General features: G+C 45.8%; 1 protein-coding gene across 2 annotated transcripts in view; it reads left to right on the top strand.

Moving 5' to 3' along the window:
- LOC144773229 (E3 SUMO-protein ligase RanBP2-like) overlaps positions 1-15,238 on the top strand; it is an 827,846-nt gene that overhangs the window by 348,690 nt on the left and 463,918 nt on the right. For both annotated transcript variants that reach the window (XM_078658128.1, XM_078658127.1), the window contains exon 14: positions 13,890-14,027. In XM_078658128.1, the coding sequence (XP_078514254.1) occupies positions 13,890-14,027 (138 nt within the window). The remainder of the gene's footprint in view (positions 1-13,889; positions 14,028-15,238) is intronic.

The following is a 15,238-nucleotide window of genomic DNA, read 5'->3' as shown; positions in this document are numbered from 1 at the left end:
GTTGACGCTGCGGCTTCTGGGGCTGATGGCCTCCTGCATCCTACTGGTGCATCACGCCAGGTGGCGGATGCAGGCTCTGCAGTGGGACCTGAAGTTTCAGTGGGCCCAGCATCAGGGCAACCTATCCGACCACGTCCTGATCTCGGAGGGCACTGCGAGACAGCTGCAGTGGTGGCTTACGGACCGCGATTGGGTCAGCGGCAGATCCCTCTCCCTCCCCCAACCGGAGCACGTAATTGTGACGGACGCATCCCTCCAGGGCTGGGGAGGCCACTTGGGAGAGGCGGAGATCAGAGGCCTCTGGTCTCCGGCGGAGACCCGGCTCCACATCAACCTGTTGGAGCTCCGGGCGATTCGTCTGGCACTGAAGGCATTCCTCCCCTCTGTCCGGGGGAGTGTAGTGCAGGTATTCACGGACAACACCACCGCCATGTGGTACTGCAACAAACAAGGCGGGTGGGGTCGTGGATCCTTTGTCAAGAGGCTCTTCGCCTTTGGCAATGGCTGGAACGACAGGGCGTGACCCTGGTGGCTCAACACCTGGCAGGTTCTCTGAACGCCAGGGCGGACGAGCTCAGTCGTCTGTGCATGATGGATCACGAATGGCGTCTGAACTCGGACGCGGCGCAAGGCCTCTTTCAGCGATGGGGAGAGCCTTGGTTCGACGAGAACGCGCAATGTCATCAGTTCTGCGCGTTGGAATTTCCAAGGCGGCACTCGCTCGGAGACGCTTTTCGTCGCGAGTGGAGTTGCGGTCTGTTGTACGCCTTTCCGCCTATACCACTTCTGCCCAGAGTGCTGAAGAAGATCAAGCGTGACCGGGCCCAAGTCATCCTTGTGGCTCCGGACTGGGCGAGAAGGTACTGGTATCCAGAGCTACTCAGTCTGTCAGTCGATCCCCCGGTTCGTCTGCCTCTTTAGGAGGACCTTCTGTCGCAGCAGCAGGGGACGGTCCTCCACCCGAACCTGTCCAGTCTTCACCTCCATGCTTGGAGATTGAGCGGCGACAGTTGAGGCCATTTGACTTTCCTCCTGAAGTTTGTAACATTATTCTGGCCGCCAGGCGTCCCTCCACTAAGTCGGTATACGCCTGCAGGTGGAACAGATTTGTGTCATGGTGCACAGCAAAGGCTGTGGATCCCCTCAATGCCCCTCTTTCTGAAGTCCTTCTCTTCCTTCTTTCTCTTGCCCAGCAGGGCTCTGCTCTGGGCACTATCAAGGGCTACCTTCCTGCCCTTTCAGCCTTTCTCAGGCTGCCTGATCAACCTTCTTTGTTCAAGTCCCCTATTGTTAATAGATTTCTTAAGGGCCTCACACACACGTTTCCTCCTGTTCGTTTGTGATGCCTCAGTGGGACTTGAACCTGGTTCTTACATTTCTGATGTGCGCTCCCTTTGAGCCACTTCACAACTGTCCTCTTCGCCTTCTGACTTTGAAGACTGCTTTCCTGGTTGCCATCACCTCTGCTAGGAGAGTGAGTGAGCTCCAGGCCCTTTCTTGTACTCCACCTTTCCTTTCTGCCCATCCGGACAAAGTGGTGCTGCGTACCAAACCTTCTTTCCTGCCCAAGGTTGTCACGGCCTTCCACATCGGGCAGTCTATCACCTTGTCAACCTTCTTCCCGCCACCGCATCCCTCTAAAGAGGAAGAGCGGCTCCACCGTCTGGACCCAAAACGTGCGTTCTCATTCTACTTGGATCGCACACGCCAGTACCGGGTGGATGACCAACTCTTTGTTGGTTACGTGGGCGCGAAGAAGGGGAAAGCGGTGCACAAGAGGACCATCTCCTGGTGGATTATCCTCTGTATCCAGGCATGCTACTCCTTGGCTAGGAAGGAGCCTCCTGCTGGATTGCGGGCTCATTCTACCCGAGCCACAGCGACTACCACTGCCCTGGGCAGGGAAGTGCCCTTACAAGACATCTGTCAGGCAGCTACGTGGGCATCGCTGCACACGTTCGCAAGACACTACTGCCTGGACAGCCAAGTCCGGAGGGATGGCTTCTTTGGCCGTTCCGTCCTCCGGGACTTTCTGGTGTGATTTTGGTTCGCAGACCCACCACCGGGGTTGCTATTGCTGGGGTATCTGTTCTAAGGTAAGGAATCTAATACTAACGTGTCTCTTTCAGATTCACAAGTTACTACTTGTGTAACGATATATCTGTAAGAGACATTAGTTAGTATTAGATTCCTTACCGACCCACCCATCCTCCCCGTTCTGCGAAACAATATCTAGGGTTAGGGTTGTCCCCTTTCAGGGCCCTAGTTTCAATGGCACCAGTGTTGGTTTTTAACATGGCTCTGCGTTTCTTGTGCGGAAAAGCTGTGTCTAAGAACTGACGTCAGCACGCGGAGGTGGCGTCTAAGTACTCCGACGACGTCATCACGGCGCCCACGACGCCGACGGACGCGGAGCCGCAGACGACGCCTACTGACGCGCAAGGGTACTGCTACGCAAAAATTTCCGGATCCAGTCTGACGCCTGGGGATATTCTAAGGTAAGGAATCTAATACTAACTAATGTCTCTTACAGATATATCGTTAAACAAGTAGTAACTTGTGCAATAGGTTTTAAAACTGAAGCAAATCTCATCAAACTGAGGAACATTCTGGCTTGCCGATTGGTGACTTATGGATGTGGGACTGCTTGAAGAAAACTGTTTATTCGTAGCATGTGTGGCTGGAGAAACACATGCTCTGCATACTCCTGCCATCTAGTGTTGGGCTCTAACATTTGCTGTTTGTTCTTCAAAGAAGTCTTTCGAGTCATGAGGTATTGTGAGTCCTCCTCTAGCAATTTGCATGTCATTGGCTCCATTTTTAGATTGTTTTTCTCCTCCATTGCCTTGGATAAGTTTCACAGAAGCTCTGACTTTCAACACTTTTTTTAAAGCCCAAAGACTGCGTTGCTGAATTGTTTCATTGAAGAAGTAAAAAATGTACTTAGTCTACACCACAACATTGATAACTCAACATCCAGCAGTAGGAGATAACGGTATAATAAGGTCTATGCTGAATCTAGATGCTGACATCTTCAAAGACTGAGTAAAGGTGAGGGTACCTACTCCCAAAGTGGAGTGAAAGTCTAAACGGACCCCCCTCAAACCTACTGAACATGCTTAGATACACTTACCTTGACACGTTCGTCCTTGTTATTGCTTGAAAGAGAGCTACAGCACAGACAACAGGAGATGCCCTGCCTTTTGATAAAGTTAGTCAATTCATTGATGCTGTAGGGAAAAGGGGGCCTGTAGGAAATGCCAATCGTTGGTGGATTGCTAATTCAGTGGGGTCACTCTTCCTGTACAACAGGCCCTACTGGGATAAGATGGAGGATCTCCTACAACATCCCCCAGATGAGTACAGAAAGAGAGGTGAGGAATTAGTGGGTGAGGGGAAGCTTATGTCTAAGGTCACCATTAGGTGTGCGCTAGATGCTGCTGACTCCTCCGCAAGGGGTATCAACTCAGCTGTCATCTTGCACAGACATGCATGGCTGCACATTTCAGGCTTCAAGCCAGAGGTACAAAAGTACCTAATTAACATTCCATTTGATGGCGAGCATTTATGCGGCTCACAAGTCGATGAAATGCTAGAGAAAAGATGGCAAAACATCAAAGGCTGTTGGGGTGTTGCAGAGAATGACTCCACGCCAGTCCTTTCTTAAATAGGAAGGCAGGGTTAGTGATAAAGCATCCACCTTGAAGCAGGAGCAGACTTACCAAAGGCAACAACAAGCCTATCACAAGCAAAGTGGTAAAGGCTACAGTAGAGGAGCCTATAAAGGCAACAGACCAAAGAGAAGGGGTGTAGGTATGCATTCAAAGAGTGCCTCAAACAGCAAACAATGACTCCCTTCACATCTCCCCTGATAACTCAACAACTGTCAGGGGCAGAGTTCAAGGGTTCTTGGCATAGTAAGGGGTGGGGGGGGGCATCACTTCTGACCAGTGGATGCTTTACATCATTGAGCACAGTTACACCTTCTCAAAGAAGAGGTAAAAGCGCTCTTTTCAAAGGGGGTTATTGAGCCAGTTTCAAAGAAATACCAAGGCAGAAGGGTGTACACCTTTACTTTCTTATTCCAAAGAAAGACTGAACACAGAGGCCTGTCATAAACCTCGGACCTCTCAACCGATTCATCAAGTCAGAACTTTTTAATATGGTGACATTACACTGTCATAACACTCTTACATGGATGTGACTTTATGGCAGCTCTTAACCTAAAGACACAAACTTCCACATTGCCATGGACACTGCTCACCGCTGCTATCTGTGGTTTATGTTAAGTGGATGCCATAAACAATTCAAGGTTTTATCATTTGGGGTCACAACAGCTCCAAGGGAATTCACAGAATGCTTAGCTGTAGTTGCCGCCCATCTAAGGAGACCGAGCATTCATGTTTTGCCTTACCTAGAAAACTAGCTGCTGAAGAGTTTATTCAAGTCGGAGTGTGTAGGAAGCTGGCTCTTTATATAGTTGACCAAAACGAGGTACACCGTGTAAAGAGTCCAGGCAAACCTCATTTGGTTTGCAGAGGCTAAAATTGTAACACCAAATGCTCTCTTTTGTGGTAGTGTGGGCGAGCAGTAGGCTGATCAGAGTGTAGTGCTAAGCATTTTTTATACACAGGCAATAAATGAAAGACACGCTCCAGAATAAATCCGATATCAATTTAGAAAAATAGGTTGTATTTTTATATAAATTGTAATACGAAGAACTTCGTTTTCAAGTAAGTACTTTTTTAAACATCGATTTCTACAGATAAGTAAATAGTTCACCTATATGCGTCTTTATGCAGCACTTCTTTTTTATGGAAAACAAGGCATATGTTGCATACAGGTATGTACAGTCAGTTTCTGAGGCTCTCCTTTGGGACTTCAGGTAGTAGGGTGCAAAGGTCCAAAGTACCACCAGCAGTTACTTATTACCGCCTTGGGTCATCCGTTTGCAGATGTGCTGGTCGGATTGGTAGCTGTTCGTTCTACGCAGGTAGAAGGACTGGATGGCACCTTCAAAACAGGCTGCAGAGGAGAACTTTGGGACAAGTACGAGAACTCCTAAAGGGGGGCTTGGTTGCAAGGTTCCTGGGATCAAGGAAGCACAGTCCGTTCATTGGTACCCGGACTGAAGCGCTGAGGTGCAGAGTGGGAAGATCGGCTGTGCATCCTAGGGCCTTGCAGTTGTTGGTCTCACTGGTTGAGGGGGCAAAAATTAGGGCAGTGGGCCACTCTGGAGGTGGGTCTCTGAGGTGCTGACGTCACTCGATGGATGTGTGGTCTCTGTGTCATTGGAGCCTGGACTTGACTCTCATGGTCTTTGTTTGCTGCTAGTTGTCCAGTACCCCAGGTATGGGTCCTGTGCAGCTCCTGTTGATCCTGGTGTCCTCCCATTGGTGGGGCGACAGATCAGATCTTCAGGAGCAGGGGTACCTCTTCCTGGGGGACTGCTGTGTCGGACTGGCCGCCGAGTGGCAACACGTTAAACCAGACTCCTTGTCTTCGGTGCCTGCAGACTGCTGGGGAGTAGCTCATCTACTCCGAAGGCGATTGCTGGCAATTTGCAAAGTGCTGGTAGTCTCCTGGGGTGCTTGAAAGATGCTCAGTTGCAGGACGAGTAGCTGGTCAAGGTTGTCGAGACTGGTGCAGGCAGGGTTTGCCTGGAAATGTCAACAGCAAGTCTTCAACTCCCTTTTCTTGTGGCTCTTCGTAGTCCTCTTCTTCTGGAGCCATCAAATCGGAATTCATGGCATCAGGGTGCTTCCTAAATAATCGATTTAGGAGCGTTAAGGGGAGTGACAGGTAGTAGCCAATGTGCTACTTACCTCTACACCCTCTATTCAACCTTTTCCTGTGGGAAGTGGGCATGACCAGGAACCAGAGAGCCTAATTCCAAAATAACCTAGATGGTGGGATTCTAAATGTCATATTCACATCAGGTAGCCCACCTTAGTAGTGGATCTAGCCTGGTGGGGGAACACGCCGCCTGACTAAATTTCCCGCCTGTCCTGGTGCCAAATGGGCTCTGGCAGGGGGTGGCATTTCCACCATCTGGGAAAGGTTTGGATAGCAAGTCAAAGGTGGCAGAGGCCTTTTAAGCTCCTGCCTTGATATGCTGCTCAATTAGCCATCCTGCTTGGCGGAGGTGACAACACCTCCTGCTGGTACAGGTATTGTTTCTGCTCGGAGAGTGCGGTCTCTCCCCTTCAGGGGGGTCAGAAACCTGTCTGTGGTGGCAGGCGGGTCTACACCAGTCAGCTACTACACTAGTAGTCGCGCCGCTAAGGTGCCCTCTCTGTGGTTGTATTAATAAATCATTGCTGGAATCATTGTGGGCTTATTACTACGAGATGTTTGATACCAAACCTCTCTAGTTTCAGTGAAGCTGCGGAATTCGTTTCCCCCAGTGTTCAGCACTTGTACTTAAAATGGCTTCCCTGTTTACTTGATATATCTACGTTTCGACTTGGATATCACAGGGGCATATTTGCTCATGCAGATATCTCCACATATGTGGTATAGTGTGCCCTAACTTAGGGCTGTACGGCTTGCTGTAGGGTGACTTACTTTTACTGCATGCAGTGTCTGCAGGCATGGCTCACAGGTGGTGTGCCATGTCGTATCTTCACTTTTCTCTGCACCCAGGTATGCTGCTTGCAATGTCAGTTTGTATGTTGGGGCTGAGGTGTCCCTTGGTGTAGCACAATGCATGCCGCAGCCCTTAGTGACCCTTTTGGGCCTACTTGCCCTAGGTACCAGGGTACCATTTACTAGGGACTTACAGGGGGTGTTGAAGGTATTGCCAATTGGGGTACCATTGTATAGTTTTAGAGAAAGCGATCTGGCACTGGGGACCTAAATAGCAGGAACCCAGTACACTTCTGTCAAAATTGCATCAGATACCAGGCGAAAAGTCGGGGTGACCATGTCATAAATGGGCACTTTCTTACAGAGTGTATAAAAGATAGACCGCCATGATCAATCTTCTCTCCATGTTAAGATTTACGATAAATGTGAAGACATCCCACCTGGAAGCACTTCCTGTCCAACCTTATCTCTGAGCAATTCTCTTCTCAGTCACAGCCCAAGCCTATTCCAATCGACAGAGGGTTATGAACTTCCAGAAACAACTGGCTCATTTTCAACCACATTTTCAAAGGCTATTCAGGACAATAATGCATCTCCTAGGCAACTGGGTCATTTTCAACCACATTGTCAAAGGCCATTCAGGACAGTAATGCATCTCCTAGGCTTGATGGCTTCCTGCATAGCAACTGTCCCACATGCCAGACTGATTATGCTCCCATTATATGTTTTGCCTCACAGTGATCACAAGCGGAGGGCTGTTTTGAGAATCTAGTATTGATTCAGCCCATGGTCTGAATCTCTGTAAGAGAACAACAGAAACAACCTGTTTCAGGGCAGGCCTCTTATGTATCCTACACTGCATTTGACCATCACTACAATTATCATCACCCACAGGCAGACCCCCCAGGATATTGCGGCATAGATTTGCAAATTTAGCAGCACAAAAATGGAAATTTAGCGGCCCAAAAATGGAAATTTTGCAGCATTATTGCGGCACTTTATTTTACTCTTAATTATTCCTTTTCACCCTTAAATCGTTGTAAACTGATTTAGCAGAGTATTTAACTTTGAAAAATGCATTATAAACTGTCTGAGAGTTCCTTTCCTCTATTATTCGTGAATTGCAAAATGCTGGAGGTTCGGCTCAGTGTTTCCCCTCCTCATTGCCTTCCCTCTCTCTCTATTCTTCTTCATCCACCCCTTCGTCTTGCTTCCCTCACTTCTGGGATATTCCCAAACAATAAAGTTTTGTAAAAACCCATATCAAAACAAGAATTGCCAAAAGGCTGGTGGCCAACGCCTGACCTATTGGTTTTGCCAATGTTCTAGATTCTGTCAGTTAAAGTCTGTACTTGGTACCAAGCAGCCTTTAGATCATTAACTAATTGCACACATGAATATTTCTATCAGCTAGTAGCTACCTCTTCCTTCTCTAACTTCACTTTCAACCTGCAACAACTCATCTGTCAGGAACGGCCACTTTTTTTTTTAAATGAAAAGAATGGCTACTTCGATCAAAGTAATAAAGCTTGCTAATGTCGTTCTCCCGTCCCCCTCCCCACTTCGACCTCTGATTCAGTCCCTCTCTTTTTGCTCCCTTAATTTCCTAGATCCGTTCGCCACGTTGCTCTACCTGCATCCTTGGCATTTGTAACTGCACACTGCCTACACAACTTTGTGCTAAAAAAATCTATTCTTTTTTCAGAATTTTTTATTCTGTACATAATTAATGTGTAGCAGAGCACGTACATGTCCTTCATTGGCGAAACCCTCTAGACAGGTGGGTATTTCATTCATTCCGCTCCCTCATTCAGCTCCTCAGGCCTATGAAGCAAGCAACATTTACAGTTTGCTTCTGCGGCCTATTCCCCGCGCCAAATTCAACTTGAGAGGGACTCCTAACAGTTCAGCGCAAAGGTCAATCTCTCAAGGCTGCGCCGTCTAAAGCCATCACTGAAGTCGAGTTTCCTCCAACAACCGGTAATCCACACACTAGAAATGTATGAGATGTGCTTTTTTTGACAACATTTCAGTCTTAATAAAAGTGCTACATTAGATCTTATGCTTTTCTGGCTCACATGGTAAAGAAAAATACCCACCACGTCTGCTCACTAACAGAGACACTGTAACTAACAAACAGCTGCTCAGAAAAACCAACACAAATCTGGCACCTGCTTATTTACTACCCCTTAGAAGTGTATGTGCCTAGGTTGGAAATCTTGACCGTATTATTGACACTCAAACGATAGGTAAAATTTAAGCTGCCCTGCTCAGGAACGAATGAAGGAGAAGAAAGAGAGGTAAGAACTGCTTCTGAAGTCACCGTCTTCCTTCAGCAAGCTTGGACGAGGGAAGACATGCGGCGCCACCTACCACTGCGCCATGCAGACACACTCATCCCAGCTCTTTACCCCCTACCAGGAAGAAAGATCAACAACGGAATGGACCGAAGGTTAAGTGTGTGCGTGCAGCAAATTGAAAATCCCCAAAAATCTGCAGGGAGACCATTTTGCGTGGCAATAATGGAAAATATTGCGGCCATCGCGCTCCTTAGCCGATTTCACAGCAATTTCGTGATTCGCGAAATCGCGAAATGCTGGAGGGTCTGCACAGGTTTGGGAGAACACATGATAAACATGGCAATAAAAGGGTTGTGGATGGCTCCGCAAAAGACTCACCACATCAGTTTATTGGAACTACTGACAATAAAACTTGCCCTGAAATCTTTCATCTTGAGTATTCAGCACAAAGTAGTCCTCATATAGTTGGGCAATATGACAGCTATGTATTAACAGCAGAAACAGGGAAGCACTCACTCTCTACAGCTGTCCAAGCTAGCATAGAGCATAAGGAATTAGCCAACTCACTGTCACATTCACCTCTTGGCAGAGACAACTTTGCTGACCTCTTAAGCAGGACATGGCATCAAGCCCATGAGTGGAAACTCTGCTCACAAGTCCTATTTCCATGCTTCCAACTTTGGGGAATACTAGACTTCGATCTCTTTGCCACGGTACAGAACTCAAAATGCCAAACCTTCACCTTCAGGTGTTCTCTCTCACAGTCCAAAGGCAATGCACTATGGATGAATTGGTAAGGGACATTTGCCTACCCTGTCCCCTCTTCCCTTACTACCATATGTGGTGAAAAAGCTCAAAAATCTATCTCACTTTGATTCTGATAGCTCCCAAATGGCCAAGCCAACAATGGTACATAACCCTACTAGAGCTATTTGTAGTTTCTCACAAAAGTCTTTCCAGCAGGCTGGATGTTCGCACTCAGAAACAAACCAGAGCCAGACATGGCTCCTAAGATTCTAAAGTTTGGTTAACTTAAGTTGCCATCAGAATGTATGGACATCCTGAGGGAGGCAAGACGACCTGCCACTAGAGCATGTAATGCGTCTAAGTGGAAGAGATGTGTCCGCTACTGTAACACACAGCACATTGATCCCCTCCTACACTTACAAAAGGCATTGTGAGCTTACACATCTATGCGACTACTCTCAATAGCTATTGCTGCCTATCTCCAGAACAGGGAACAACTTCACTATTCAGAATCCCTGCATTTAAAGCATTCATGGAGGGTTTAAAGAGGATTATATCTTCAGTCACCACCTGCTCCAGCGTGGAATCTTAATGTGGTACTAACCAGACTAATGGTCTCTTGTTTTGAATCTCTCCACTCATGTGCACTTCAGTTTCTCTAATGGAAAGTTGCTTTCCTGGTAGCAGTTGCGTCCTCAAGTAGAGTCAATGAGATACATGCTCTGACTTTAGAAAACCCCCTTTTTCAGGTATACCAAGATAGGGTAGCTTTTAGAACCAATCCTAAATTGTCAAAAGTAGTGTCCTCTTTTCACCTGAGCCAAACTATTGAGTTACCAGTTTTCTTTCCAAATCCAGACTGTCGCAGAGAGAGCTCTGCATACACTAGATGTGAAAAGGGCTCTCGCGTATTACATTGACAGAACTAAATCGTTCCGTAAAACACAACAGTTATTTGATTTCTTCTCAAAACCAAGAATGGGGACTGCAATATCTAAGACGAGTATCTGTAGTTAAATCCATCCAGACATGTTATATCAAGGCAGGGTGACATTACCAGTCCCTTCAAGACCAGACTCCTTATGAAACAGGATGCTTCTATGGCTTTTCTGGGTAACATTCCTTTAGCTGACATCTGCAAAGCAGCTACATGGTAAATTCCACACACATTCACTAAACACTACTGTGTCGATGTCCTAGCACGCCAGCAGGCATGTGATAGACAGGCTGTACTGAGAGCCTTATTTCAGCCATCTGCACCATCCACTGACTATCCACCATTAGGGTAGAACTGCTTTACAGTCTATGAAGAGCATGTGTAACTACAGCCACACATGCTACAAAGGGATTGGTACTTACCCTGTGGGAATCTATTCGTATCATTCAGTGCTGTAGATTCACATGCGGCCATAAACAGGATCCAGAGCACACAAGAAAAAGTATCTTTCTGTGAGAGTAATCACATGCGTCAATGATAAGATCGTACACCAATAGTTCTTTCTATTAATTTTTATAGTTCAGAGTGGTACACCTATCAAAGGAGATCCCAAGAACATGAAACCAGCCGACAGGTGTTTCGTCAAATCGGGCAATCACCCGTGACTCTTCAGGGCTGGGGGAGAAAAAATAAAAAGCATAGTACAGTAATGGTGTCATACATGAGGATCACAAAAGTTCACAAATGTGAGCGGAAATGACACCTTGTGAAAGTGGAAACCATAGAGATTTGTAATGAAGGACATAAAAAGTGACTCGAAACTTGTTAGGCAGATAACCAAAGTGTGTGTGGAAAAAGGGTAAACATTCTTAATCACAGGCATGGCTACCAAGATTTAAATCATGTATGGGAGAAATGTCAAAATCAGGTAGACGGATTGAATTAAAGATAGAGGAGGAAAGGAACGGAATGGATGGGGCAAGGGAGAAAAATGGAAAATCAAATCATAGACACAAACTCTGACAGACGATCCTTGCTATTCCTATGGCAAAACAAAATAACAATAATAAGTAAAACAGGCAAAAATGGTGAGTGAGGTGAGTGAGTATCAAAATAATATACATATGGTTGGTACGTATAAGAAAAACAAGGGCTAAGCCCCAAACACAACGTTTCGACATGGCATCTAAGGATCTAAACAATGTACATTTAGAGCGCGGTAAGTGCAAGCACCTCAAGGACCTGTGGAAAAAAATTCTTTGGGAGAGAAAGGAAGAGCATGTATAATCCTAAAAATAACACAACAGAAGGAATATACTTTGGTCTTGGTTGCAAAGCAAGCGAGCTGGTTTTGTAGAAACAAAAGGGAAAACGATGCCTAATGTACAAAGTAGATCAAATTAAGAGGTCCATATCTCCTGCACGCGGCAACCTAATTATAATAACAAAGGTGAGTGCTGCTCCTAAAAGCGGGAGTGAAGCAAGGAAAGAAAAAGAGTAGGATAGAAGAGTTGAGTAGAATGCTTGACTACACATTGCAAAAAATTGAAAAATTCGGAGGGAGGATACCTGAAACTGTGTAAAAACGGGCGGTATCTGTAGAAAAGGGGTAACCAAGGTTCGCACCACCTACCTCCCTGGAAGTCATTGGTTGCCTTAGTTACTGGTTGCTTTCTGGATGTTTTAAATATATTTCCTTTTTTACAATTGCAATGCATGGTCAGCATTTTGTGCTATTTTTAGCTCTACTAACGTGCACCAAATGTGTGAAAAACAATCTAAAAAACTTGGCCAATGACCATGCACATTGACACAGAGGAGGAGCCACAATACTGCATGACTTGAAAAACTAATTGCAAATGTCCAAGCCCAACACTAGATCGTAGGAGTATACAAAGCATGTGAATCTACAGCACCACATGCTACAAGTAGATGCCTACTGGGTAGGCAACATAATATTTTTTCTACTCTGGATAGCCCCTTAAAGCATACTCTTCTGTAAATCTTTACATAAATAACAGTTCTGACTACTGTTTATTGCATCATTTTCACATCACTTAAGAGCATAAAGTGCTGACAATGTTAAGGCACTTTTCCCTGTTACAGCTTTCTAAATCTGAACATTTTTCATTTGACATAACCTGGACATTATGCAATGCACTGTATATTCAGAGCAACCCTGCTCAGGGTGGCAGCTGCCAACCGGACTGTACGACGACGATTACCAGGAAATTTTTGGCAGCCATTTGTTCTCTTCCATAAACAAGCAAACGGCTTGGAAACTTCGACTCCTATGTCCAGAATAAAATAATCTTTTTAAAAGCCAGTATGTTTTACTTGTTCTATTGTCATTGGCAATCTCTGTAGAGTGGCAAGACCACAAAGTGCCATCCGTTATTGGCTTTGCCAATACTTGCACAATTGTGCCGCAAACATTAGTAGTCAATAGGCACAGGCGGCCACCATTTAGGGATGGCTGCATGCACCATTGATTTTGCTAATTGCCGTGCCACAATTTTACAAGGGTTTGCAAAGTTAATATTGCTGTGTAGCGGGCAGACACTTTTCTTATATCCATTTTCTCAATGTGGAGCCTCGCACAGGAAAGTAGGCGAGGTCATCGAGTCCCAGTGTGCAACCTGAGACTGCCTCCTTCTTCAAGCAGGTGGTGCAGAAAGGTAGAATACAGGAGTTGGAGGTAGGTAAGCAAAGAGCTTGGAGAGGTGGAGCAATGGCAATGTGCAGGTGAGGGATTAGAGGGGAAAGAGGTAAGAAAAGAGAAAGGGCTATACTCTCCAATCAAGTACAAAATGTCAAAGGTTAATAGAAGCATGCAGAAGAAAAGAAAATTCCCTGACATTAGTAGTGTGGCAGGATCCACTTATTCAATCAAAAACAGGCTGAAACCAAATTTATCAAGGGACAAACCACAGAAAAGAGAGGAAACCCATCGAATAAGGAACAAGCAATGGAAATAGATGGTCATGAGCAAAGGGAAGGTCCAAAGTGCACTCTAAATGTACGTTAGAGAATTGATAATTGTGCTGTTTGCGACTGGAAGCAAAAAAAAATTGTAGTTGAACCGTAACAAGAAAAACAGGGAAATATAGGTACAAGAGATAAAAGTAGTAGACAATTCAGATACATGAGAAAATGTAAACACGTCCTTCGTAATCAGTCTGCTGCAAAATGGCGTCATAAGCTACTAAAAGACAAATGTAAGGTTTTGTAGACTCAAATGTTGTCCAGCAACAAGTATTTCAAGTTATTTTTTGTTTCACAGTACGTATATTTCTGAAATGCATTCTTTTTTGCAGGTTAACGAAGTTCACGAATATGAAGTGGAGGCACAACTAGCCTTTGCCTCACTAAATCTAGTTGATGGTAATACAGAAGAAGCTATACAAGCATTTGATGGTATAAATAATGTTGTGGCCTACTGGAACCTAGCACTGGTAGGTCTTTTATGATACCCCATAATGAAATGTGGCTTTTACAAGTGGGACACTGTGTGTTGTGAAATACAGTTCCATTCATTTTACCTTAAATGTACTTGACTTATTCTGGCTTAATTTCATGTAAATGAAGTTCGTTAAATCAGTCTGAAAACGATATTTCTTACCGGGCTCAAAACAAGTTAACTTCTGTAAAAGCGTACACTTTTAAGGTCGAGCCTAGAGCAGCGCGCATGCGCTGCTTGCAAGACTTTTAGTAATGTGCTTCAGAAAGCTCACCGCACGTGTGTGTGCTTTTGTTTTTCTCCTTGGCTTTTGGGCTCTGCGTGAGTCTTTCTAACAAAGACAGCACGCAATTGGGCAATGGCAGGTGCATGTCCCCCCTTTGCTCCGCCCACCGCCTATTGCTTGCGGTTACCCCCACAGGCCACATCTGTTTTCAATTATCGTGCCCAGACACGGGCGCGATAATTGAAAACAGATCGCTTGTTGTGGCGCGCACGCATGCACCACTTGCAAGCATGTTTTTCTAGTTTTATTGGCCACTCTTTCATTGACTTGACCTGACATGACCCCCCATCCGTGCCAGAATTTTAAAGCGTATGTAATGTGAATTCAGAGGTTTTTTTTGTACAAAAAGGAGGAGTTGTTTCTCTTCAGGGGCATGATTGAGCCATTATTGGTGCGACCAGAATAGAGAGGTGTGGCCAAGAAGTTGAAGTGTGACGTACTGGCCAATAGAATTGAGCAAGAGGCCGCTATAAGCGTCACTTTAGCAAATGAATGCACCGCATGGGCGTGCTTGTAAGCTGTGTTCTATGGGCTAGTAGGAACTGCGCTGTCCTCCTGGTGAAGGCTGAGATTGAGGACAGAGGCTGGACATCTATGCAGGGACGATGCACTCAGATGCTGCCGTCAGTAAGTGCAGATGGGGTGGGCTGTACAGCACCAAATGAACCTACCCGTCTCTCTAGCTAGATCTAAATAGTAAGCATCATCTCACTTAAAACAGGCGCTGCCAACTGGCTCAAGGGAGGTTAGATATCCAGATTGACTATTCCTGAGCAAAAACATCCTGCCTATTTTCATCAAAAGGAATTGGCAGCGCCTGTGGTTTCCTGACTGGGCTTATGGCTCCTATCCCATTATCTTTCTTCCCTAACGCTTTGTCACACACTTCTCTTTTTATTCTGTATTCTTAATGTGGGTCC

Source organism: Lissotriton helveticus, chromosome 8 (genome assembly GCF_964261635.1).
Source record: "Lissotriton helveticus chromosome 8, aLisHel1.1, whole genome shotgun sequence".
Taxonomy (NCBI): Eukaryota; Metazoa; Chordata; class Amphibia; order Caudata; family Salamandridae; genus Lissotriton; species Lissotriton helveticus.
This window is presented reverse-complemented; position numbering and strand designations above follow the sequence as displayed.